This window comes from Odocoileus virginianus, chromosome 13 (genome assembly GCF_023699985.2).
Source record: "Odocoileus virginianus isolate 20LAN1187 ecotype Illinois chromosome 13, Ovbor_1.2, whole genome shotgun sequence".
Classification (NCBI taxonomy): Eukaryota; Metazoa; Chordata; class Mammalia; order Artiodactyla; family Cervidae; genus Odocoileus; species Odocoileus virginianus.
The window spans coordinates 11,850,276-11,875,423 of record NC_069686.1 but is presented as its reverse complement, the minus strand read 5'-3'; the positions used below and the strand labels follow the sequence as shown (position 1 = coordinate 11,875,423).

The following is a 25,148-nucleotide window of genomic DNA, read 5'->3' as shown; positions in this document are numbered from 1 at the left end:
ATACACTAAACTCACAATGATACACTCACTGAATGTGCTCATAAAAACAACCCACCCTAACACATTGGTTAACAGCAAGAGGTCTAGGATGTATTAGACCATTAATTTGGATCCATGAATTTGGATTCAAATTCTGGCTCTGCCACTAATTAACCAGCTGCATGATTGCCAAGTTACTTAATCTTTCTCTGTCTCAATTGCTTGTAAAAGAGAACAAGGCGAGGGTGGAATGTTTCGAGAGAACAGCATCGAAACATGTATATTATCTAGGGTGAAACAGATCACCAGCCCAGGCTGGATGCATGAGACAAGTGCTCAGGCCTGGTGCACTGGGAAGACCCAGAGGAATTGGGTGAAGAGGGAGGTGGGAGGGGGGATCGGGATGGGGAATACATGTAAATCCACGGCTGATTCATGTCAATGTATGACAAAAACCACTACAATGTTGTAAAGTAATTAGCCTCCAACTAATAAAAATAAATGAAAAAATAAATAAATAAATAAATAAACAAAGAAAAAAAAGAGAACATTAATAGTATACTTGTACTTTGTAGAGTTGCTGTGAGGATTAATGAGATAGCGCTTCTAAAGCTGTTGAGATAGTGCTGGGCACGTGGTGGGCTCTCAACTGTTTTAAATGTCATTACTATTAGTTAATAATAATGTTATCTTTTAATTAGGGTTTTTCTTGTTGATCCATCAAGGTCAGAAATGAAAGGGAATTCTAGAACTTTACTTTTTCCAGAAAGGGACAGAGTAGACTTAAGACTTATGAATTAAAAGCAAGGAAGAAATCCCACGGAGATGCTAGGACATGAAAAGTGTACAGAAGGAAAGCTATGTCTCTTCTTTTGTTCCTTTCCTTCCTCCCTCCTCAGAAACTCATAGAAAGAAAGAATTAGCACCTTCAGGTCCTCAGGTTAGAATATAGCCTCACTTCTGGAAGAGCAATGCTATGTTCAGAACTACTGTTGACCAAAATTCAACAGATCCTTCTAAGCCATGTCACAATGCAGCAAAACATCAGAAGTAAGAAAAATAATCATACAACTTTTTTTTTTTTAACAGCCTGCAGAAACTGTGAAAAAGCCTGTTACACTGAGGAAGAAATAGACTTCACTTACCTGCAGGAAGCTAGTTGGCTGATCAAGGCTTGTCCTTTCTGCAAAGCATCAGCTGTGCAGTCTTTAATTTCTCTGTGTAATTCTTCATGCCTCGCTGCCAAGACAGGCAGACTTAAACCCTCTGATTTAAGGAGCTTAAGGTAAGCTTCAACTCTTCCAAGTACATCAAATGCCTGCCAAAGAAAACATACTTTCATTTTCTGCCCATCTAGTGTAAAGTCTACATCAATGTGTACACAAAATACTAGAGATTAAACCAGCCTGCTCAATTTATTCATTTGATCATAACCAAAAACAACAATCCAAGTCTTAGAAAACAGCATATAGCTTTTAGGCTCCATTTAGGGAAACTGATCATAGTTTAGTTTAGTACAGATAAATGTCAACATTGTAAAATTTACCAAAATGATTTACATTGAAAATGTAGCTACACAAACAGTTACAACTGTATAAAATCTGGAGAACCAGGTTTAATTTTGCACATTCTGTACTGAATACAATGAACAAATGAGATGTTTTCAAAATATCATGCAGACTTCATAACTTGAATATCTCTGTAATATTCTTTTTAAAAATTCCCAATAATTTGCACTTTGGACCTGAAATGCCAGGGGGAAGTATTCAAGAAATCTGGGGGCTTTTGACACTTGCCTTTCTGAGTATAAAATCTTCTGCCTACTCTACCCAAGGCATCTGTCTACAGAGATTGAGATTTGGTTCTGAAGCAGTGCAAAGACTAAGACAAGATAATATTTAGCTTCTGACATGCATAATAGGATGATCCAGGAAAAAAGAAAAATAGCACCTTGCAAACCAAGATATTGTCTTGAGAGGGGATTTTTGAATTCCTTTATTTTTTTCCTTTGTTGTTATAGCAGATCAGCAACCAAGTATGGGAGATTAAGCTTACAGAGTTAACACAGAGTGAATGAACACAGAGAGGAATTATGCTTTGGGCCATGAAGGCCTAGTTGGCACTGAGAAGGAGGGGTATATGATGTACAAACAGTGAAAGAGGACTATGACAACATGAGGAAAAAAGAGATCAGAGTGCTGTGGTCTTCACAAGTCTCCATCTGTGAACTTGGGCCTGGAGAGCAAGAGATGAGTTGGGTAAGGTGAAGAGCTGGTGAGGAACAAGGGAGCTTTTGCACACTGTCCTTTCACTCTGCTGAAAAATGTCACTTTACAGGGTGCTCCACATCACTTTGAAGAAGACTCCTATTCTAGTAAGCTTGACTGGGCCACGGTGAGCAAGGGCCTAGCCTTCCTGGGTTGTTACACTGGAAGCCAGAAAGCTCGGCTGGGGGCAACCAGGTGAACAAGGAAGATCCCATGGAAGACTTGTGAGAAATGAGAGCAATGGTCTCATGAGTCCGCTACCACTGAGACCCGAGAGAGACCGGAGAAGGGGGCGAGGCTGGGTTAATGCTCAGGAGACACAGTTGAAGCCACATGTAGCGACTGCAGCTGTGGAGCCGTGTAACAGCACCTAGGTCTCTGCATCTGGCCACCATCAAAGGGAGTTTTAAAAATTTTATTGAAGTAGAGTTGATTTACAATATTGCATCAATTTCTGATGTACAACGAGATTATTCAGATACACATACACACAGGGTTTATCACAGGATATTGAATATAGTTTCCTGTGATATACAGTAAGACCTTGTTGTTTAAGCATTCTCTATATAATGGTTTGCACCCCAAACTCCCAATCCTTCCCTCCTTTCCTACCATTTTCCACCTGGAAACCACAAGGCTGTTTTCTATGTCTGTGAGTCTGTTTCTGTTTTATAGATATGTTCATTTGTGTCATAGTTTAGATTCCACATATAAGTGATAACATATGGTATTCATCTTTCTAACTTACTTCACTTAGTATGATTATCTCTAGGTTCATCCACGTTGTTGTAAATGGCATTATTTCATTCTTTTTATGACTGAGTAGTATTTCATTGTGTGTGTGTGTGTGTGTGTGTGTGTGTATACACATACATATATATACATATACATGGGGCTTCCCAGGTGGTGCTAGTGGTAAAGAACTCGCCTGCCAATGCAGGAGGCATAAGGAATGCGGATTTGATTCCTGGATGAGGAAGATCCCCTGGAGGAGGGCATGGCAACCCACTCCAGTATTCTTGCCTGGAGAATCCCATGGGCAGAGGACCCTGGCAGGCTACAGTCCATAGGGTTGCAAAGAATTGTATAAGACTAAAGCGACTTAGTGTACATGCACACATACATATACAAATACAAATATACAAATACAAATATACAAATATACATACACACACACACACACACACACATCCCCCACATCTTCTTTATCCATTCATCTGTTGATGGATGTTTACGCTGTTTCCATGTCTTGGCTATTGTAAATAGTGCTGCTGTGAACATCTGGGTGCATATATCTCTTTGAATTACAGTCTTGTCTAGATATATGCCCAGGAATGAGATTACTGGATCATATGGCAATTCTATTTTTAGTTTTTTGAGGAACCTCCATACTGTTTTGCATAGTGACTGCCGCTATTTACATTCCCACCAATAGTGTAGGAGGGTTCCCTTTTCTCCACACCAAAGGGATTGAATTTTAATGGCAGAATTGGAACTGAACAAAATTTGAATTAGCAAATGAAATCTCTCAAATACTCTCATATGACTTACATGTTGATATTCTTACATGTTTTTCCAGAATAGAATATCAACACTAGCGGTAAAGAGTTTGCCTGCCAAAGCAGGAGATGCAAGAGACACAGGTTTGATCCCTGGTTTAGGAAGGTCCTCTGGAGTAGGAAATGGCAACCCACTCCAGTATTCTTGCCTGGAAAATTCAGTGGATAGAGGAGCCTGGAGGGCTGCCGTCCATAGGGTCACAAAGAGGCAGACATGACTGAGCACACATATATACATTCTATTTTCTGACCAATGTCCTCATGTCTTCTGAATTTGCTCTTTGAATTTACTGAGAGTGTACAAAGCAAATTCATTTCTGTTTATTTAGTAGATGATAGGAAGTAATACAAATAATCACTATAGTTTAATGAGAACTATGTATTTCTTCTCTATTTTGTGTTTCACAATTACTTTTCAGTCAGTCAACAAATATTTTTGAATGTCTGCTGAGTTCCAGGCATATTGTTCTTAACAGCCATGCGAGGGAACAAGAGATTTTCCTTCTTATGTGACAGAGGAAAATGTGTCTCAGAGAAGTTAAATAAATTTCACAAAGTCATACTTGTACCAGGTACAAACTTAGTATTTGTACTCAATCTGTCTGGCCCCGAGGCCTCTGCTTTTAAATCCTGGACCATTGTGCCATGCAGAAAAGGATTTCTATGGGAGGCATATGAGAGAGGGGTATTTCCAAGAAGATCATTAATCTTGGGTGGAAAAGTAGAATTTAAAAACTTACTTTCTGCAAATAGTGTCTACTGTTCCTTCTTACATATGAGAAAAGATCGGGAGAAAATATTGAGCAATTTCTCTTATGTTTGTAGGACTGTAAAAGAAAGATAGCTTTACTAAAGAAACTCTGAACCTGAAGAACTCTCCTTTATCTGATCCTTTTTCTTTCCTGCAATCAGCAACAGAGCCAAATGTCTTGAGTTCCTGATGTTAGATTTGAATTGCTCTCTCAATCTTTCCATTACACTGAAGCACCACTAATGTAATAACCCCTGTTTCTGGAATTTTGTTTTGTATTTTTAATTTTATTGCATATTTTGAATAAAGTGGAGACTCTTGTTAATCAAGGGTTAGTTTTAAAGTCAGTGCCTAAAGCAAAAATCTGGTGTAGTCAAAATTATCATGAACTCCCTTAAATCATGCTTAAAGTTTAATGTATGCTTGCTTCCCTGGTGGCTCAGAGGTAAAGCATCCACCTGCAATGCAGGAGACCTGGGTTCAACCCCTGGGTTGGGAAGATTCCCCGGAGGAGGGCATGGCAACCCACTCCAGTATTCTTGCCTGGATAATCCCCATGGATTGAGGAGCCTGGCAGCATACAGTCCAGGGGGTCACAAAGAGTTGGACATGACTGAGCGACTAAGCACTCTAAGCACACACATTGTAATACATCCTTACACTGAGGATTAAGAGGCACTGAGCCAAACCAAAGGGAGAAATAAGAGACATCTATACTTAGATATCAGGACATTCGCATCATTCTTTAAGATAATTCTCAAGTTCTTACTGAGAATGGGGAAAGGATAGATGAGACTTCAAAAGTGCCTTTTCTTGCCTACAAGTTGAACTCCATTCTATCTTAAAATTAAGCCGTTATAATCTTAACATATACATGCTTGTCGTTGTGCTGAGGATTAAAGGAAAATATTAAAGTAACGAGGGGTTGATGGCAGAAGTGTAGTAAGTACTTGAAAAATATTTGCTGGTTCTTTAAATCTTGATTGATCAGACACATCTTTGAAAAATCACTAAGAAGAGCATAGCCACCTGCTGCCTGTTATTCACCCTGGCTGACTTTCCTCCTGGCCCCACTGAACAGCTGTTCCTCTCAGATCCTTGGCCTCTGGTCTCATCTTCATGGGAGTTAGATGCTAAAGCCACTGGTACATTAAATGCATGTGTGACATGACTCCACCCCATTCCTCAAGGTTATCATAAAAGGATCATTTCCTAATGGCACAGAAATAAACTGCAGAGCTAAGCATTCACTCAAAGGAGGAGGTGGTAGATCAAGGACCAGGATAATCCATTTGTTGTTGTTGTTCAACTTTGAATTAAAATAGCCAGATTTTCTCTCAAAGTACTTTCTCAGAAAGATCAAAGTGTCAGGAAAGTACTTACAAATTGCTCTGTGTATCACACTTCACAGAACTATAGCAGTAGAAAGGAGGTGAGTGATTTTTTTTTCCTTCATGAGCCCAACAAATAAATTTACAAAAACCTCCTATATGCTGTATAAGAGAGTTTATTCCTTATCCTTAATCCTAAATTAACCCTAATGGGGATAATCTATAAACACAGATACAGTTAAATTTCTTAATTTTAAGAGGAGAAGTCTTTCAAGATAATATGTCTGTAATTGTCTGAATTATATGCAAAGCTCATTTCTCTTATTCCCATGTAGAAAATGACCTAAGTATCATTGTTCTCACTTAATCTACCCCCAGAATAGAACCGAGTGCTTGTGTATTTACTAGATCTGTAAGGAACCTGATATACTGGATCCAGTCTGGAAAGAATCTCTCCATTGCACACATTGTACAGAACAGATTATTTCTGGCAAGAACTGTGACCTCCACATAAATGCCTTTGGAAGGAATATTTCACATTTAGTTTTTCTTTCCTTCACATCTTCCTTTTTATTCAAACCTTTTGTGTGATGGTCAGATAGAAGTTTATGAGTAGCTTAGAATAAACAAGGATATAGGCATAAAGGTAATATTTTCTCCCTCTGGGCTCTAGGTCTTTTTGACTATTTTACGTGGTACCACTCAGTTCTCAAGAAGACAAGGAGGAGACGAATCACCTCTTTTGGCCCAGGCTTGGGAAAGAGTAAGGAGTTGCTTGAGATGTGCTCTAAGGTGCTAATAAATATCTTTCCTTTTTCCCTTGTTAAGCACAGGATCCAAAGCAGGCTGCACCAAATCAAACAGAGATGATATCAAGACTTGGCACATTGTAGTCTTTTAAAAATATCTATGAGATTAATTATGTTGAGCAGGAACCATGAATCGTCAGCATAATTCTTATGCTGTTTCACAAAGATGTTTAATATTGTTTACTTCTTGACTAATCTGAAGAGAATCAACATTAAAACAAACAAAACAAAATAAAGAAACATTTGCAGAACCCTGAACATTTCCTTTCATGAATCCAAAGGCTGGAGAATGAGTTTGGTTAGAACCTATATACAAAGTTTAGCTTCTGATCAGAGCACTGAATTCCACTTGATCTGCAGAGCTTCAATTTTCCTCTGCATTTAGTTTTTTTAAAAAAATCCAAAAGCTTCAGCATCTTTTCTTAAATATCACCTGAGATAACTTCTGGTGGTTCCCAGTTTGGCAAGCTGATTCCTAATTCAAGCCTTGTGCAAGCTTTCAAATGCCATGGAGGCCAGGGGCAACAAGGTGATGTAATTGTCAGTTCCCCATATTTGCTGCCTCCTACTGTTGCTCTGGCTTATTCCTTGCTCTTCAAGTTTGTTGCTGCTGGGCAAGGAACTTTATGTATTGACCATTTCTTACTTTTTCTGAGATGAGTCCATCTTAGAGATGTATAAACTAGACCCCAAAGTAGAACCTTAGCAAACTAGTCCATTTATAATTTATGGTTTTCTTTTTATCTAAATTGACCTAAATGGTTTTAGGATGATCTTAAGAATATTAACATTGCATACATCCATTTGTAATGTGCAAAGCACTTATTTTTTTCACTTATTCAACAAATATTTATTGAAATCTATGGAGCATGTACTCGGCTATGAGCTGCGGGTATGAAACTGAACAGAAGCACTTGAGGCCGTGTTAGAGTGGCGAGTGCAGTGTTAAACGCACATACAAGGACAAATAATGATGAGCACATAGTGAGTGCCTGGCTGCTCTGTGCACTAGTCACGTACGAACTCATTTAGATAAAGCAAAGACTCTTCTGAGATACATACAATTATTATTTCTATTTTACAGATTAGAAAGCCAGATGCACAGAAAAGTTAAGTAACTGCCCGAGGTCACAGAGCTAACAAATATCTGAGACTAGATTCACACCCAGGCAGCCTGGCTCCAGAATCCATTATATCCTTTTACAAAAGTGTCATCCTAGCAAATATTTCTAAATATTATCTTAATACCCAACAATTTCATTTATTTATTTACACTCCAATTCTCCCCTGCAAAGATTCTCTACATTATCACTGATATTAAAAACTTTCATTACTGAATATTCCCTGAAGTAGATAAGAATTGTTAGACCATATTAGAAAAGAGTAAACTCAAGTTCAAAATGTAAATTGATTCATCACATGGTCAATTGTTTATTTATTTATTCAATAAACTGTTTTGTACACTAGGTGGCATACAAAAATGATTAAGACAATTTGTCTCTAAGGAGCACAGAGAAATACTATGGGAATAATAAGAAATAAGCAATTAATGCTGCCCAAAGACCTCTCAGAGGAGGTGATATGGGTGATGGCAAGTCTTTTTCTACATCACTACCCTCCTTCTCAGATATGACACAGAGACTGAACTTGAAATTTGTGTTCCTGTGTATTAAAATAATGAGGCTTTTCTCTTTCAGAATGATCTAATCACAACTAACTTGGATCAAAATAATCTCTTATGAACAATGTAATATAGTTAGTTCACCTTGAAGCTCCACATTTTCTAAGATTCTACTGCTTTTAATCATTCAAATAATTATTGAGCATCTACTACCCAGAAGACACTGTTCTAGGTGTCCTGGTGAACACAAAACTGACATGTTTCCTACCCTGAAGGAAGTTTAATTTAGCAAAGGGAAGTAAATCTATCCAGAAATATCTATAATACTAGGAACAATATATTTGCTGCCAATGGAGGAGATCAACAGTCTAAAATTATGCATACATTCATGCCTTAGAAGTCAGTTGATAGCAGTACTGTGAAAGATACTCATGGGTGAGTGACAACAAAATCAAATGTCTTGATTATAAGACTATTAAATATAGACTGAGTTGTGGGCTTTCATGAAAAATGTTGAGATGCTAAAGGTGTTCCTTGATTTTGATTAATTTTTCTATTTTAGACAGATATTTAATAATCATATGTTAATTGTTTTTCAGTCACCCAGGGGTGTCCAACTCTTTGTGACCCCATGGACTGCAGCATGCTAGGCCTCCCTGTCCCCCACGAGGGAGCATAAGATAGAAACTTCATAGCATGCTATTCAAGACCTCTTAACCCTCGCCTCTTCTACTCCTTGCCTCTTATTATGCTCAGCTTATACCCTACACTCTGGGCAAAACAAATTACCTTAGGCTCCCCAAACATGGCAGAGTGCTATACTATGTAGCCTTCCCCAAATCCCTTCATGGCTAGTCTTCCAAATCTAGCTCACAGGTAGCGCCTCTGGAGAAGCCTCGCTTGACACTTTCCCTGGGTCAGGTTAAGGATCTCTTCTCTGTTCCCTGTGGCCCTAGGGTTATTCCATCGTGGCGTCTCCCACAGCACACAACAGTTCTGTTTCCTTGTCTCTCCTCCAAGTGAGGCTGATGGGGTCTTGAAGGCAAGGATTTTATTTCTCACTGCTTTAGCTCAAGCATCCATATACTGCATGACAACAATGGGTATACAGGGTATATAACGTATTAGCTGAATGCAAATGTGAAAGAAGGGAGGGAGTAAAAGGAAGTCGCTTTTCTAAGAGAAAAGGAAGTTGTTCTGAAAGTAAGAAATCAGAGGTTGCTAAGAATTATGAAACTGAACGCAATTACACTATTCTTGATGTCTAATGACAATTAGCTTAAGTTCTTGAATTCATTTTTATCACTTCAGCAAATTTCTCCTGAATACTATATTTTGGATTTTCTACTTGGACACATTCCTTCTTTTAATCTGTACCACACTGGACCATTTTAATTAATTGCTTCTCACCTCTGGCCTAAAACATATCTATTTTGAAAAAGGTAGAACAGTTTGTATATAAATTTTTAAAAATTAACCAAACTCAGAGCTTAATTATTTGGCTTCTGTCTGAAACAATAATGCTGCGATAGGCATTACTATTTTGTATTGCTGTAAATATCTTAAAACAGCAACATCATTTTTTTTCAAAGATATCAACTTTTCAGCAGTGATGGAAGAAGCAGGAGAAGCTGTGAAAATTACTACATTTCAAAGTGTTTCTAGTGTGTTCCTCCAGCCACCCCAACTTTTGCTTCACCTGTGCCTTTAGGCTGATGACCCAAGAGCCAGACTATGTGGCTTTGGCCTCAGTCTTCCCTGCTTTATTTATCCAGTGAAATCATATGCTTGGGAATGGAAAGCATAGGAATGAAACTTTGTGACCCATCTGTCATGTTTTACAGTTTTAGGGTCAATCATCATTGTCATATAAATACAGGCTTATATTATTCCATTCTTGAAAATGTATATTTCTCTCTTTTTGGTTAAAACCACATTCCCTAACAATGATGAACAGATTTTGAGTGATCAATACACAGCTTCTTTTGTGAACATGCCAGAAATATAATCTGGCATGTTATTTCATGATAGGTAATCATGAAAGACGAAAATTTGAAGAGATCAAGATGAATTATAATAGTAAGTATTATGTTTATATTTCATGCCATGTCCTCATAACTCTTAGCAACATCTGGTAGCCAGAGAAACTCTTCTCCAATCAGCTATCATCCAGTGTTGACAATCAACCTATACTTGTATTTGTTGTTGGGTGATTTAGCAAATAGGCTCACCAAGTGCAGTAGATAATTCTAAAATGATAACGGAGTATCTCTGGTTCTTGAGTTACATGACTCAGTCTTCATTTGAATCTGGTTATGAAAAACATCAGTAGCATTTGTAAAATTTCAGGATACAAATTGATACACATAAATCTGTTGCTTTTCTATACATTAATGATGAACTATCAGAAAGAGAAAGCAAGAAAACAATCCCATCTAAAACTGTATCAAAAAGAATAAAATATAATGCTTAGGAATAAACTTAATCAAGGAGGTGAAAGACTATAAAACACAAGACTGAAAACTGTAAAAATTGATGAAGGAAACTGAAGATGCTACAAAGAAATGGCAAGACATAATGTCTTCTTAGGTTGGAAGAATTAATATTATTAAAATATTCATACTACCCAAAGTAATCTACAGATTTAATGCAGTCAAAATACTCATGACATTTTTCATAGAACTAGAACAAATAATCCTAAGATTTATATGAAACCACAAAGACACTGAATGGCCAAAGCAATCTTGAGAAAAAAAAAAAAAAGAATAAAGCTGGAAATGTCATGCTCCCTGACTTTAGACTATGTATTACAAAGCTACAGTAATCAAAATAGCATGGTACTAGCACAAAAACAGATAAACAGAACAATGGAACAGAACAGGGAGCCCAGAAATAAACACACCAAAGTCAGTTAATCTACAACAATGGAGGTAAGAATATACAGTGGATAAAAGATAGTCTCTTCATTAATCAGTGCTGGGAAAACTAAACAGCTACATGTAAAGGAATGAGCTTAGAACATTTCCTCATACCATATACAAAAATAAACCCCAAATGGATTAAAGATGACCTAAATGTATCACCTGAAACTTTAAAATTCCTGGAAGAGAATATAGGCAGAACACTCTATGACATAAATCATAGCTCTCTCTCTCTCTCTCTCTATATATATATATATATATATATATATATATATACACACATACATATATATATATATATACATATATATATATATATATACACATACATATATATGTATTTTTTTTTTGGATTGGTCTCCTAAGACAAAGGAAACAAAAGCAAAAAAAAAGAAATTGGGACCTGCTGCTGCTGCTGATGCTAAGTCGCGTCAGTCATGTCCGACTCAGTCGTGTCCGACTGTGCGACCCCATAGACAGCAGCCCACCAGGCTCCGCCATCCCTGGGATTCTCCAGGCAAAAACACTGGAGTGGGTTGCTATTCCTTCTCCAATGCATGAAAGTGAAAAGTGAAAGTGAAGTCGCTCAGTCATGTCCGACTCTTCACGACCCCATGGACTGCAGCCTACCAGGCTCCTCTGTCCATGGGATTTTCCAGGCAAGAGTACTGGAGTGGGGTGCCATTGCCTTCTCCAAATTGGGACTTAATTAAACTTAAAAACTTTTACACAGCAAAGGAGACCATTGACAAAATAAAAAGACAACTTACTGAATGAGAGAAAATATTTAGGAATTATATGATTGATAAGAGGTTAATATATAATACGTATAAACAGCTGATATGTCAGTATCAAAAACTGACAATAAATGGGCAAAAGATCTGAATCTACATTTTTTTTCTGAAGAGGGCATGCAGACAGCCAACAGACACATGAAAAGATGCTCAACATCACTAATCATGAGAAATGAAAATCAAAACTACAATGAGATATCACCTCACACCTGTTAGAACTGCCATCATCAAAAAGGTCACAAATAACAAATATTGGTGAGGACGCAGAGAGAAGGGAACCCTTGTGCACTGTTGGTGGGAAAGTAAACTGGTGCAACCACTATGAAAATCCGTATGGAAAGTCTTCAGAAAAACTAAAAATAGAACTATCATATGATCTAGCAATCCCACTGGGCATATAGTCAAAGAAAATGAAAACACTATTTTGAAAACCCTATGTTCACAGCAGCATTATTTACAATAGCCAAGATACAGAAGCAATCTAAATGTCCATGAACAGCTGAATGAAACAAGAAGATGTGGTGTGTAAATATACATACTATATACTCAGTCATAAAAAGAATGAAATTATGCATTTACATAATGTGGATGGCCCCAGAGAGTACTATCCTTAGTAAAATAAGTCAGTGAAAGATAAATACTCTGTATTATCACTTATATGTGAAATTTAAAATATTAAGCAAAGGAAAGTATACAACAAAACAGAAAGAGACTCATAGACACAGAGAAAAAAACCAGTGGTTACCAGTGGAGCGACAGAGGGGGATGGATAGGACAGGATATGAGATTAAGAGATACAAGCTACCATGTATAAAACAGATAAGCAACAAAGATATATTGTATAGCACAGGGAAATAAAGTCATGTTTTGTAATAAGCTTAAATGTAGCATTATCTACAAAAATATTGAATCATTGTATTGCATACTTGAAAATAACATAACATTACTATAACAGTGGCTCAGTGGTAGAATCTGCCTGCTATGCAGGAGATGCAGGTTTGATCCCTGGGTTGGGAAGATTCCCTGGAGAAGGGAATGGCAACCTACTGTGGTATTCTTGCCTGGGAAATCCCACGGAGGGAGGAGCCTGGTAAACTACAGTCTATGGATTGGGCTGCAAGAGTCGGGCACGACTTAGCAACTAAACAAGGATAATTTTTAAAAAAGAAAAAGAAAAGCACTAGTAGCAACACTAGTGCTGTGGGCCTGTGTGCCAGCATTGCCACCTATTGCTCATTCCAGGCCCAAACCATCACACCTCAAACCAAAGACCGGAGACATGCTCTAGGTAAGAAACACTCTGGAGCCTTGGGTAATCATTGACCCCTTGCAGGATTAAAAGGAAATCAATGTCACTCCTGAAGCTACAGAGAAAAGGTAATGGGGCATTCTTACTAATGTGGACAATTAGGTGGTGATTATACTTAACTGAATTTCACAAATTGGAGTTATGTTGGCTTACAGACTTTTTGCATGCTTTATTCTCTGCTATATCCCCAGCATTTAGAACAGTGCATGTCACACAGTAGCTGCTCAATAAATACTTATTAAATAAATGAATCCCTAAAGAAAAAGAGTAGTTGTTCTCATAAATTTGCCACACTACCTATTTAGCAACTTCAATTTTCAAAAATGCTGTGACTTCTCTCTAGTAAATAAGAATATCCCTAGATATGGGTAGAATTGATAGAGAGGGATAGATGACAAGAGGAGGAAAGAAGAGGAAAAGAGGGGGTGTCCTGATGATTGCCACATAATATACCAGATACACACGATAAAAACTTGCATGAAGAAAGAATAAATATGACATGGAAAACTTACTAAGACTAGTCTATTCTGCAAATGAGATTATGACATTCATTCCTTTTCAACAAAATTCAAAAAAGTCAAAGGTTATTTTAAAAATCGTGTATTTTGCTTTTACTGAGCAAAAACACTCAAGCTGTCACATTCACTAATTGATATACTACCTATGGCACTAACATTTTTTTACACTGGTAGTTGACATAGAAGTTAAAGAATATTGGCTTAGCTTTAACAAACTTGGAACAAGAGGTTGCTTGCTAAAAAATGATTTTACTTATCAAGCATGAAACTGGTTTTTGAGGTAAAGTGAAAAGTGAAAGTGAAAGTTGCTCAGTCCTGTCTGACTCTTTGCAAACCCAAGGACTAAACAATCCATGGAATTCTCCAGGCCAGAATACTAGAGTGGGTAGCTGTTCCCTTCTCCAGGGGATCTACCCAACCCAGGGATTGAACCCAGGTCTCCCGCATTACAGCTGGATTCTTTACCAGCTGAGCTACCAGGGAGATCCAAGTTCCTTCTTCTTTTTTTTTTTAAAGCCCTGTTGTCCTCTTTTTTTCACAGTGCCAATATCCAGATTTGCATATGTGGGGCAAATCCCCACTGCTTCTATCCATCTTACTCTGTGTCAGGAATGCCTGACTCTGGCCCCTCTTTACCTAGGCTATTCTCAGTGCTGGATTTGCAGCCTCCAGGGTTGAGGAAATGTCCTCCCCTGAGACAAAAAGCAGGGTTGCTTACTGTTTGGTACAAAACAGCTAATTCCCCAAATTTAGGATTCTTCCCCTGCAGTGATGCCCTCATTCAGAGGGCCCCATCTGCATTGCCCCTGGAGGAGAAACTGGGATTTGGGGAACTGATATGACCTCTAACATTCTGGTTACTGCTTTTGCTTTGAGTAGTAAAGTCTTTCAAAACCGATTTTCAGAAGTCATGAGTCTTCTGTGAGCATCCATGAACTGTGGCAAGTAAACATCTGAGCTAGAAAGCTGTGTAAAAAGCCTCAGACTCCTCCCGGCTGTTGGCAGCATGGCTTCATTAAGGATGTGGACAACCACAATCAAAAGACCCTGGCGCACTCAAGGCACAATGAAGCGAGTTTTCAGAAGGAAAGCTCAATGCTTCAGAGATAAATGGATGATGTAAACCGAAAATATAACTTTAATAGTGAAAACAAAACTTTCAGACTAGAAAAAAATATTTAAGGGATTGGAAAATTATAATAATGTCTTAAATCCAGTGCTTTATTTTAACTAGGGTTATTTATGAGTGCTATGCCCAAAACATGGTAAAGTAGTAAGAATTTTATAAAATTCGGCGACTCTACAATATAAATCAGAAAGAAAGGTACCATTTGCAAGTCTTGAGGAGAGCTTCTTTCTTTAATTTAAATGGATTTACTCACTATATTATTTCATTTTAGTAGCTTGGGCCTAGCACGTGCCTGTGCTCAGTGGTGTAGAATCTTTGTGACCCTATAGCCAGGCTCCTCTGTCCAGGGATTTTCCAGGCAAGAATACTGGAGTGGGTTTCTGTTTCCTACTCCAGGGTATCTTCCCAACCTAGGGATAAAACCCATGTCTCTTTTGCCTCTTGCATTGGCAGGTGGATTATTTATCACTGTGCCACCTGGGAAGCTCATGCATTATTTAATCATTTATTACTTCTTAATAATATGGCAAATAATTCACTTCAAGAATCATGATTTAAACGTTCACTTTCTAAATTCTAGGTTCTATTTTTGCTGAGGTAAAAGTTTCCATCATCTTTCAGACTCAATTCTTAGATTTGGAGTTGGAAATTATTTTCCTGATGCTTTGAGAAGGGAGAATGAATTCTACACCTTTCTAAGTACCACTTGGCTATAGAGAATTCTATAGTATGGATAAACTTAGTATGGATAAGTCCTGATTGAATTAATTATAACTTGAATGCCGTGGCATTCAAATGATGAAACGGGATCTAGAAGTCAAGTCTTTGGGGTTAAGAAATAAGATTTGTTAGGATTTGACCTGAATTACTGTATAAGCTTGAGAAAGTAACCACTCTATTCTTCAATTATTTAAAAATTACTATTGTAAAAGATATCATTCCTTCTTATTCAAGATCCAGGAATAAGGTAAGATGAAAAATTTCCCTGTCAAGTTATCAGATAATGAGAGCAGAGAAAGCAAGAGTAAGAGAGTAAGAATGAGACAGAGAGAAACTCTACTTTTTGCAGGACTATAAAGTACAGGGCTTGTGCTGAAACTTCGTTTCATTATACCCCAATGTTCTATAATTCTTTTCCTTAGAAACAGCATTAATTAACTGGCAGATGACCAACTCATTTTGTAGAATAAGAGTATAATTTGTAGAATAAGAAATTTAAAAATCTCTTATTCAAAAACAGGACTGTTGAAAAGAAGTTAAACCAGCACTTATCATTCACTTAGCTCAACAGCTCCAGAAAATATGTCTGTTTCTTCTCTTAAAGAAATCCAAAGCAACAAGTAATTTGACGAATATTTCTTTAACATGTTATCCCTACCATAATCCTAAGCACCTCTATTTTGGAACTTTACTGTTCATGCTTTCTATGTTTCCTACTAGTAAACAAACTTAAAATTAAGTAACAATTTTCATATCTACCAGGACATTGTATTCAGATTGTTGATGTCATGCCCTTAAATCACAATATATCTAGCTTTGGGAGGTTCCCCATTCATTTCCTGTCATACTGACCAGTTTTAAAAAACAACAGTGAAATTTAAGGTATTAATTTCAATAAGACAATTGAAGGTATATGTTCAATTGAGAAAGGCAGAAAAGTTTTCAAAAAATATTGCCATCCTCAGATATTCAAGTGACATGAGCACATGAACACTACCACTCAGAGCCACCAGCTACAATCAATTTTAAATGAATCAAGCAAGAGAAATGGTATTTCTTCCACTCTAAAGGCCTGGAAAGAATCTAAGACAATATTTCCCTTTGGCTGATTTACAAAGGAGCAGAGGATAAATTAGGACTTTGGGATTAACCTATACACACTATTATATATAAAACAGATAACCAATCAGGACCTATTGTATAGCATAGGTAATTATACTCAGTATTTTTTAATAACCTGTAAGGGAAAAGAATCTGAAAAAAAAGATACATATATGTATGTATAACTGAATCACTTTGTCATACAACTGAAAGGAACACAGCACTGTAAACCAACTCGACTCCAATCTGAGACAAACCAAGGCAGGGCAGTCAAGCAGACTCTATGATTTGCATGGCAAAAGCCTGCACTATTTGTGTATCATTACATAATAAATGAAAGAGAATTTTTAAAAGGGGAAGACTTTTTGTTAAAAGTTTCAGGGTTTTATTTTTTTAACCCTGATATAGTTTATAATTCCCTTCCCCCAGGAGAAACGCTGCCATGTCGGCACATAGGTGTCCACGTCAAACAGACCGATGAGAGCACTACGATAAAATTCTCCCCGATCTTTTTGAGTGACACTTTACCTGTCAAAGCACAGAGTCTCTTAGTTTTAGTCAGGGGGGGAATATATTTTAAAAGCTCCTTTTCGCTGCTGTCAACTCTGAAACTCTATGTGGACCCGGGACTTCTGTGAGGTGCGCCGGCCTGCTGACGTAACAGGTCTCACACTGGTTGGCTCTGATGACCTGAGGCGACCAACTTCACCTCACACTCACCTTGTTCGCGCTGTTAAAAAACTCATTTGCCTTTTTTAACCAGCCTTTCCTTTCCGCCATGAGCTGACCAAACTCCTCTTGAAGCTGATTCAGTTTCTGGTTAGAGAGCTGTAGGTGTTCGTTCTCCACAGACTCCTTGGAGAGGAGAAGCCCCAGCGCCTCACTCTTCAGCGTCTCGACCACCGCATTCCATTCCTACAAGAGATCGCTCTTCAGTTGCTTTCACACATGAAATAAATGGCCATCTTGGGTAAGGCCCCGAGGACAGCGAGATGTGTTGAATGTATAAGAAACCTGTCCTTATTTTCAGATCACAAAGCAGTAAATGCTGCATTCTAGGTTTGAGTGCCACAACATGGTAGGTTAAAAAGAGGCACAGAGAAGAAGCTAAAAAAAAGAGGGTTGCTGATAGTAGAAAGGGGAAGGTCAACTGAGATGTGTGACTGATGGAGGCTCTGGTGGTGCTGAATTCAGGTCACCTGCCATTTCCCTTAATGCTATCTGAAAATATACCCCAAATACGGTCATTTTTTTGGTATACAAGCATTTTTCAATCTCTAACTCATTTTTGCCTTTTATTCACTTAAGTAGTATAAGAACGTCTCTCTCCTACAATTCAGTCTCCTTGGCAATGCAGGCAAACATGCACGAGAAAGGAAGGGAAATCTCATCATTTATGGCTATTGTTTGTGCATCTGCCTATACTTAGAACTGAAATCAAGATCTGTTCTTTTCCACAAAGTTAATAGCTGTTATTGTGCAGTACTCTCTCCTTCCCGACCCTGGCTTCACCTCTCAGCGTTTCATGATCAATGATTTATAAACATTTCAAAAAGGGAAAAGAGGCAGTTTTTTACTTTCTACTGCATGTGGGTGAAAAACACTAAAGGTTAAAACAGTAAACAGAGAAAAAAGAAAATAAAGAGTTGAAGTACACCAAAATATTAACATTCAATTTATTTGAAGGGAAATTCAAATTTCTTGCAAAAGAACTGAAGTCATATCTAGTTTTATAGAATAATGCTTATCTCCAACATAGGAGTCTCGTCAGTGAATTTTCTGATACCCGTGTCAGCTGAGACTGAGCTGTAAGCATAGGCTGTTACCTAAGGCATCAAAAATTAGCATTGAATTTTACAAACCACAGTCTGACTCTATCCTGGCTAGCTCTGCAGTGCAAAATGTCCTGTTAATAAATTACACTTGTTATATTATATTGTATAAAACATAATTTTAGTGCAATTTACCACTATTATTTTCATTCATTTCACACAACAGCTAAATACTGTGTACCTGGGACCATGCTAGGAATATAAAGAAAAAATAAAATGTAGCTCTTTCTTTAACAATACATAAACTGCTGTTTTACATAATTTTACATATATTACATTATTAAATATATTAAATATATGCTGGTTCTACAAACACACAAATATACATACACAAAATTGTAGTATTTCAAATCACAGTTGGTGGATGTTGAAAATAGAAATTGTGCATATTATTTTATGGACTCCATAGAACCTTTTCTAATAACAGTGCAAGAGAAAAATGTTTTGATCAATGGATGCAAGAATAAGTACTGCAAGTTAACAGAATGGCAATTTTTGGACTACCAGTTATAAACTATGGTTTGTAATAATAACCCTCACAAACTTAGGTTACATGCTATTATTTCCCTAGTATTTAAACAGGCTCAAAGGAGTATGTTATTCAAGGCTACATATCCAATAAGTGGCAGAACTAGGACTATTCATAAGTATGCATACAATGCTACATTCCAGGGAATTGAGGGTAAGGAGACTTCAGAATCTCCATATTTCTCAGTGAGTACAAAAGGACCACTCCTAGGCATGAAGATGGGCTACATGAGTTCTCAAAACTCTTCTTCTTTTAAGAGCTATTTGTCCCCACTTAAGTACTGCTAATATGTGCCATGATGTTATTTTGTAAAACACTGTAAATATCCCTACCACTTAAAAACCATTACCTTAACCTTATTGGGAAAAGCAAATATTTCTAAAGCAGCATAATTTCTGAACACACAATAGGCACTCACTAAATATTAGTCCCACTTTTCTTCCCATCAATGTTATCATGGTTCATTAATGCCCTAAAAATTTTCATTATTATGTTTCCTAGTTCCAAAATAACAACAGTATAGGCTTTCTCCAAATGTTTTTGGTCGGTGTTCTGTATTGGCCAATAACATGAGGTAAACAAAATAAAGCAGGTTTCTTTACTGTAACACTTCGTGGTATTTTTACAATGTTAGCTTGCATTGCCCATCAACAGAAAATTGGATTAAAGATTTACTGAGCATGGCCATGCCCATCAGAACAAGACTCAGTTTCCCCCTCAGCCAGTCTCTCCTATCAGGAAGTTTCCATAAACCTTTTATCCTTGTCCATCAGAGGGCAGCCAGAATGAAAACCACAATCACAGAAAATTAACCAATCTGATCACATGGACCACAGCCTTGTCTAACTCAATGAAACTATGAGCCATGCCGTGTAGGGCCACCCAAGATGGATGGGCCATGGTGGAGAGTTCTAACAACACGTGGTTCACTGGAGAAGGGGATGGCGAACCACTTCAATATTCTTGCCTTGAGAACCCTATGAACAGTAATGAAGAGGCAAAAAGATAGGTTACTGAAAGATGAACTCCCCAGGTCGGTAGGGGCCCAATATGCTACTAGAGATCAGTGGAGAAATAACTTCAGAAAGAAGGTAGAGACAGACTCAAAGCAAAAACAAAACCTAGTTGTTGGTATGACTGGTGATGAAAGTAAAATCTGATGTTGTAAAGAGCAATATTTCACAGGAACCTGGAATGTTATGTCCATGAATCAAGGAAAATTGGAAGTGGTCAAACAGGAGATGGCAAGTGTGAACACTGACATTTTAGGAATCAGCGAACTAAAATGAACTGGAATGGGTGAATTAAACTCAGATGACTATTATATCTACTACTGTGGGCAGGAATCTCTTAGAAGAAATGGAGTAGCCAACATAGTCAACAAAAGAGTCCAAAATGCAGAACTTGGATGCAATCTCAAAAATGACAGAATGATCTCTGTTCATTTCAAAGGCAAACCATTTAACATCACAGTATTCCAAGTCTAGGCCCTGACCAGTAATGCTGAAGAAGCTGAAGTTGAATGGTTATATGAAGACCTACAAGACCTTCTAGAGCTAACACCCCCAAAAGTTGTCCTTTTCATTATAGGGGACTGGAATGCAAAAGTAGGAAGTCAAGAAACATCTGGAGTAACAGGCAAATTTGGCCTTGGAGTACAGAATGAAGCAGGGCAAAGGATAATAGAGTTTTGCCAAGAGAACACACTGGTCATAGCAAACACCCTCTTCCAACAACACAAGAGAAGACTCTACACATGGACATCACCGGACAGTCAACACCAAAATCAGACTGATTATATTCTTTGCAGACAAAGAGGGAGAAGCTCTATAAGTCAGCAAAAACAAGACTGGGAGCTGACTGTAGCTCAGATCATGAACTCCTTATTGCCAAATTCAGACTTATATTGAAGACAGTAGGGAAAACCACTAGACCATTCAAATATGATCTAAATCAAATCCCTTACAATTATACAGTAAGGGTTAATCACTCAGTCGTGCCCAACTCTTTGCGACTCCATAGACTTCAGCCATCTAGGCTCCTCTGTCCATGGGATTTTCCAGGCAAGAATGCTGGAGTGGGTTGGCATTTCCTTCTCCAGAGGATCTTCCTAACCCAGGGACTGAACCCAGGTCTCCTGGACTGCAGGCAGATTCTTTACTGACGGAGCAACAAGGAAAGGGATTATACAGTGGAAGTGACAAATAGATTCAAGGGATTAGATCTGATAGACAGTGCCTGGAGAGCTATGGATGGAGGTTTGTGACATTGTACAGGAGGCAGGGATCAAGACCATCCCCAAGAAAAAGAAATGCAAAAAAGCAAAATGGCTGTCTGAGGAGGCCTTATAAATAGCTGTGAATAGAAGTGAAAAGCAAAGGAGAAAAGGAAACATATACCCATTTGAATGCAGAGTTCCAAAGAATACCAAGGAGAGAAAAGAAAGCCTTCCTCAGAGATCAATGCAAAGACATAGAAGAAAACAATAAAATGGGAAAGACTAGAGATCTCTTCAAGAAAATTAAAAATACCAAGGGAACATTTCATGCAAAGATGGACTCAATAAAGGACAGAAATGGTATGAACCTAACAGAAGCAGAAGATATCAAGAAGAGGTGGCAAGAATACACAGAAGAACTATACAAAAAAGGTCTTCATGACTCAGATAATCATGATGGTGTGATCATTCACCTAGAGCCAGACATCCTGGAATGTGAAGTCAAGTGGGCCTTAGGAAGAATCACTATGAACAAAGATAGTGGCGGTGATGGAGTTCCAGTTGAGCTATTTCAAATCCTAAAAGATGATGCTGTGAAAGTGCTGCATTCAATATGCCAGCAAATTTGGAAAACTCAGCAGTGGCCACAGGACTGGAAAAGGTCAGTGTTCTTTCCAATCACTAAGAAAGGCAATGCCAAAGAATGCTCAAACTACTGCACAACTGCACTTATCTCACACACTATCAAAGTAATGCTCAAAATTCTCCAAGCCAGGCTTCAACATTATGTGAACTGTGAACTTCCAGATGTTCAAGCTGGTTTTAGAAAAGGCAGAGGAACCAGAGATCAAATTGCCAACATTCGTTGGATCATCGAAAAAGCAAGAGAGTTCCAAAAAAACATCTATTTCTGCTTTATTGACTATGCCAAAGCCTTTGACTGTGTGGATCACAACAAACTGTGGAAAATTCTTAAAGAGATGGAAATACCAGACCACCTTACCAACTTCCTGAGAAATCTGTATGCAGGTCAGGAAGCAACAGTTAGAACTGGACATGGAACAACAGACTGGTTCCAAATTGGGAAAGGAGTACATCAAGGCTGTATATCGTCACCCTGCTTATTTAACTTATCTGCAGAGTACATCATGAGAAATGCTGGGCTGGATGAAGCACACCTGGAATCAAGACTGCCGGGAGACACATCAATAACCTCAGATATGCAGATGACACCAGCCTTATGGCAGAAAGCAAAGAACTAAAGAGTCTCTAGATGAAAGTGAAAGAAAAGAGTGAAAAAGTTGGCTTAAAACTCATTCATAAAACTAGTATCATGGGATCCGGTTCCATCACTTCATGGCAAATAGATGGGGAAACAATGGAAACAGTGACAGACTTTATTTTTTGGGGCTCCAAAATCACTGCTGATGGTAACTGCAGCCATGAAATTAAAAGATGCTTGCTCCTTGGAAGAAAAGTTATGACCAACATAGAGAGTATATTAAAAAACAGATATGTTATTTTTCCAACAAAGATCCATCTAGTCAAAGCTGTGGTTTTTCCAGTAGTCATGTATGGATGTGAGAGTTGATGGATGGATAAAGAAAGCTGAGCACTGAAGAATCAATGCTTTTGAACTGTGGTGTTGGAGAAGACTCTTGAGAGTCTCTTGGACTGCAAGGAGATCCAACCAGTCCATCTTAGAGGAAATCAGTCCTGAATATTCATTGGAAGGACTGATGCTGAAGCTGAAGCTCCAATACTTGCCACCTGATGTGAAGAACTGAATCACTGGAAAAGAATCTGATGCTGGGAAAGATTGAAGACAGGAGGAGAAGGGGACGGCAGAGGATGAGATGGTTGGATGGCATCACCGACTCAATGGACATGAGTTTGAGTAGGCTCTGGGTGTTGGTGATGGACAGGGAAGCCTGGCATATTTCAGCCCATGGGTTTGCAAACAGCTGGACCTGACTGAGAAACTGAACTAAACTGAACATGCATTGAGGGTCCTAAAGTAAAAGGTGGTGTGAAACACTTTCAGTGGTCGATGCTCCAGCTGGAACAATGTTGAGAAACACTGTAGTTGTGGCTAAAAGCAGCTGAACCAGCTATGGGTTCACTTGCTTTCATAGATCTTTGTTTCCATTTTTGTTTTTTCCTAATTCCTCCTGTTACTAAATAATCCCATTTCCTACATTTGGACCCATTCTTTCATTTTCTGTCTGTTAAGATCTATGGGACATTCATCCTCAATTAACTCAAGTAAGAAATTCTTAATATATGAAGATATAATTCTTTCAAAAAATTGGCATTGACTGAAATCTTCTGTCCTCATTAGAGAAGGACCACTTAACGAATATGGAGAAGCTGATGGAGGCCCAGAGAACAAGAGGGAAGGAAAGTGGAGAGGAAGTTAGGATATGGAGAGATAGGTTATAGCAATTACATGCTCAGCCTGGTGTTGGTATCTTAACTGTCTGCAAGAGAGTAGGTTTGATTCTTCTTGCTGTATGCTAATACTGTGCTAAATGCTTTATATGCTGTATCTGTGTAATCTCTGCCATACCCCAACAAAGTAGAAACTATTATTACTACCATTTAACAGATGGAGTAACTGAGGCTCAGAAGGATTAAGAACTTTCCCTTGGTCAACACTAGTAAGTGAAAGAAGGAAAGAAAGAAAGTCGCTCAGTCATGTCTGACTTTTTGTGACCCCATGGACTATATAGTCCTTGGAATTCTTCAGGCCAGAATACTGGAGTGGGTAGGCTTTCCCTTCTCCAGAGGATCTTCCCAACCCAGGGACTGAAGCCAGGTCTCCTGCATTGCAGGCGGATTGCTTACCAGCTGAGCCTCCAGGGAAGAAGCCCAGTAAGTGAAAGAGCCAGGACTTAAATTCAGCTAGCTTGACTCTAGAACCTGCTTTCTCAACCAGCAACCAGGCCTCAGCTCTGCAGAGAGGTGACAAGCAGTGCTTTTGACACCACAAAAAGATTAAATACAATAACGTAGAATGTCAGAGGTGAAACCTCCATAAGGTCTGGATAAGGCCTTGAAACTGATACAGTCCTTATATGACCCTGAGATCTTCTGATTTGCAATCAGAAAGCTTATTATTTCTAAATAAACAAACATATAACTGAGAATTTACAGTCAAACTCAAGCTATATTTTGCTTAGCAACTGAACCAAAATAATAAAGCTCTTCTCTATGAATAAGAAGAGAAATACCTGTTCTCTAACAGAGTTCATAAATCTGCCTTTAGTATAAATTTTGCAAACAACATTGAAGAGAGACTTCTGGAGCAGAGCCAAGCCTTTGAAAACCCACTTTAACTTTGTGCTTCATAATGTGTGGGCTCTGACCTTCCAAGGAAACTGTAAAGGACCATTTTGTGCCTTCTATCTTTTCTTATTCTTTATCCCCAGTCTTCTTAATTACATTTTCACATGAACTCTATAGCAGTAAATGAAGCCAGGTTCACTCAATATTTCTATTCAATCTTCTCAGAAAATTGGTTCTGTTTTCTTTGGGCAATCTATAGGCAGTTTCCTATGTGCTTCCATACCATTCTGATAATGTATTTCCCCAGCCGTTTTTCTTCTTCTTCTTTTTTTTTTCCAAGACAAAACTTTCCCAAGTCATCTGAATCCATCACACTATTTTAAAACTTAGTTATCCCTGTTCGTTTAGGCTGGAGGAGCCCAGTGGAGAATACTGCCGTCCGTTTTCTCTAAGCCGGTGCTGCCTACCTGAT

At 38.2% G+C, this 25,148-nt stretch overlaps 1 protein-coding gene across 6 annotated transcripts in view; it reads right to left on the bottom strand.

Moving 5' to 3' along the window:
- Window positions 1-25,148, bottom strand: part of CCDC141 (coiled-coil domain containing 141) — a 219,691-nt gene that overhangs the window by 82,635 nt on the left and 111,908 nt on the right. For 5 of the 6 annotated variants that reach the window (XM_070475945.1, XM_070475947.1, XM_020903873.2 and 2 more), the window contains exons 7-8: window positions 17,530-17,724; window positions 1,125-1,297 (exon numbers count right to left, since the gene is read on the bottom strand). In XM_070475945.1, coding sequence (XP_070332046.1) covers window positions 1,125-1,297; window positions 17,530-17,724 — 368 coding nt within the window. The remainder of the gene's footprint in view (window positions 1-1,124; window positions 1,298-17,529; window positions 17,725-25,148) is intronic. The other variant, XM_070475946.1, reaches the window with a different exon arrangement.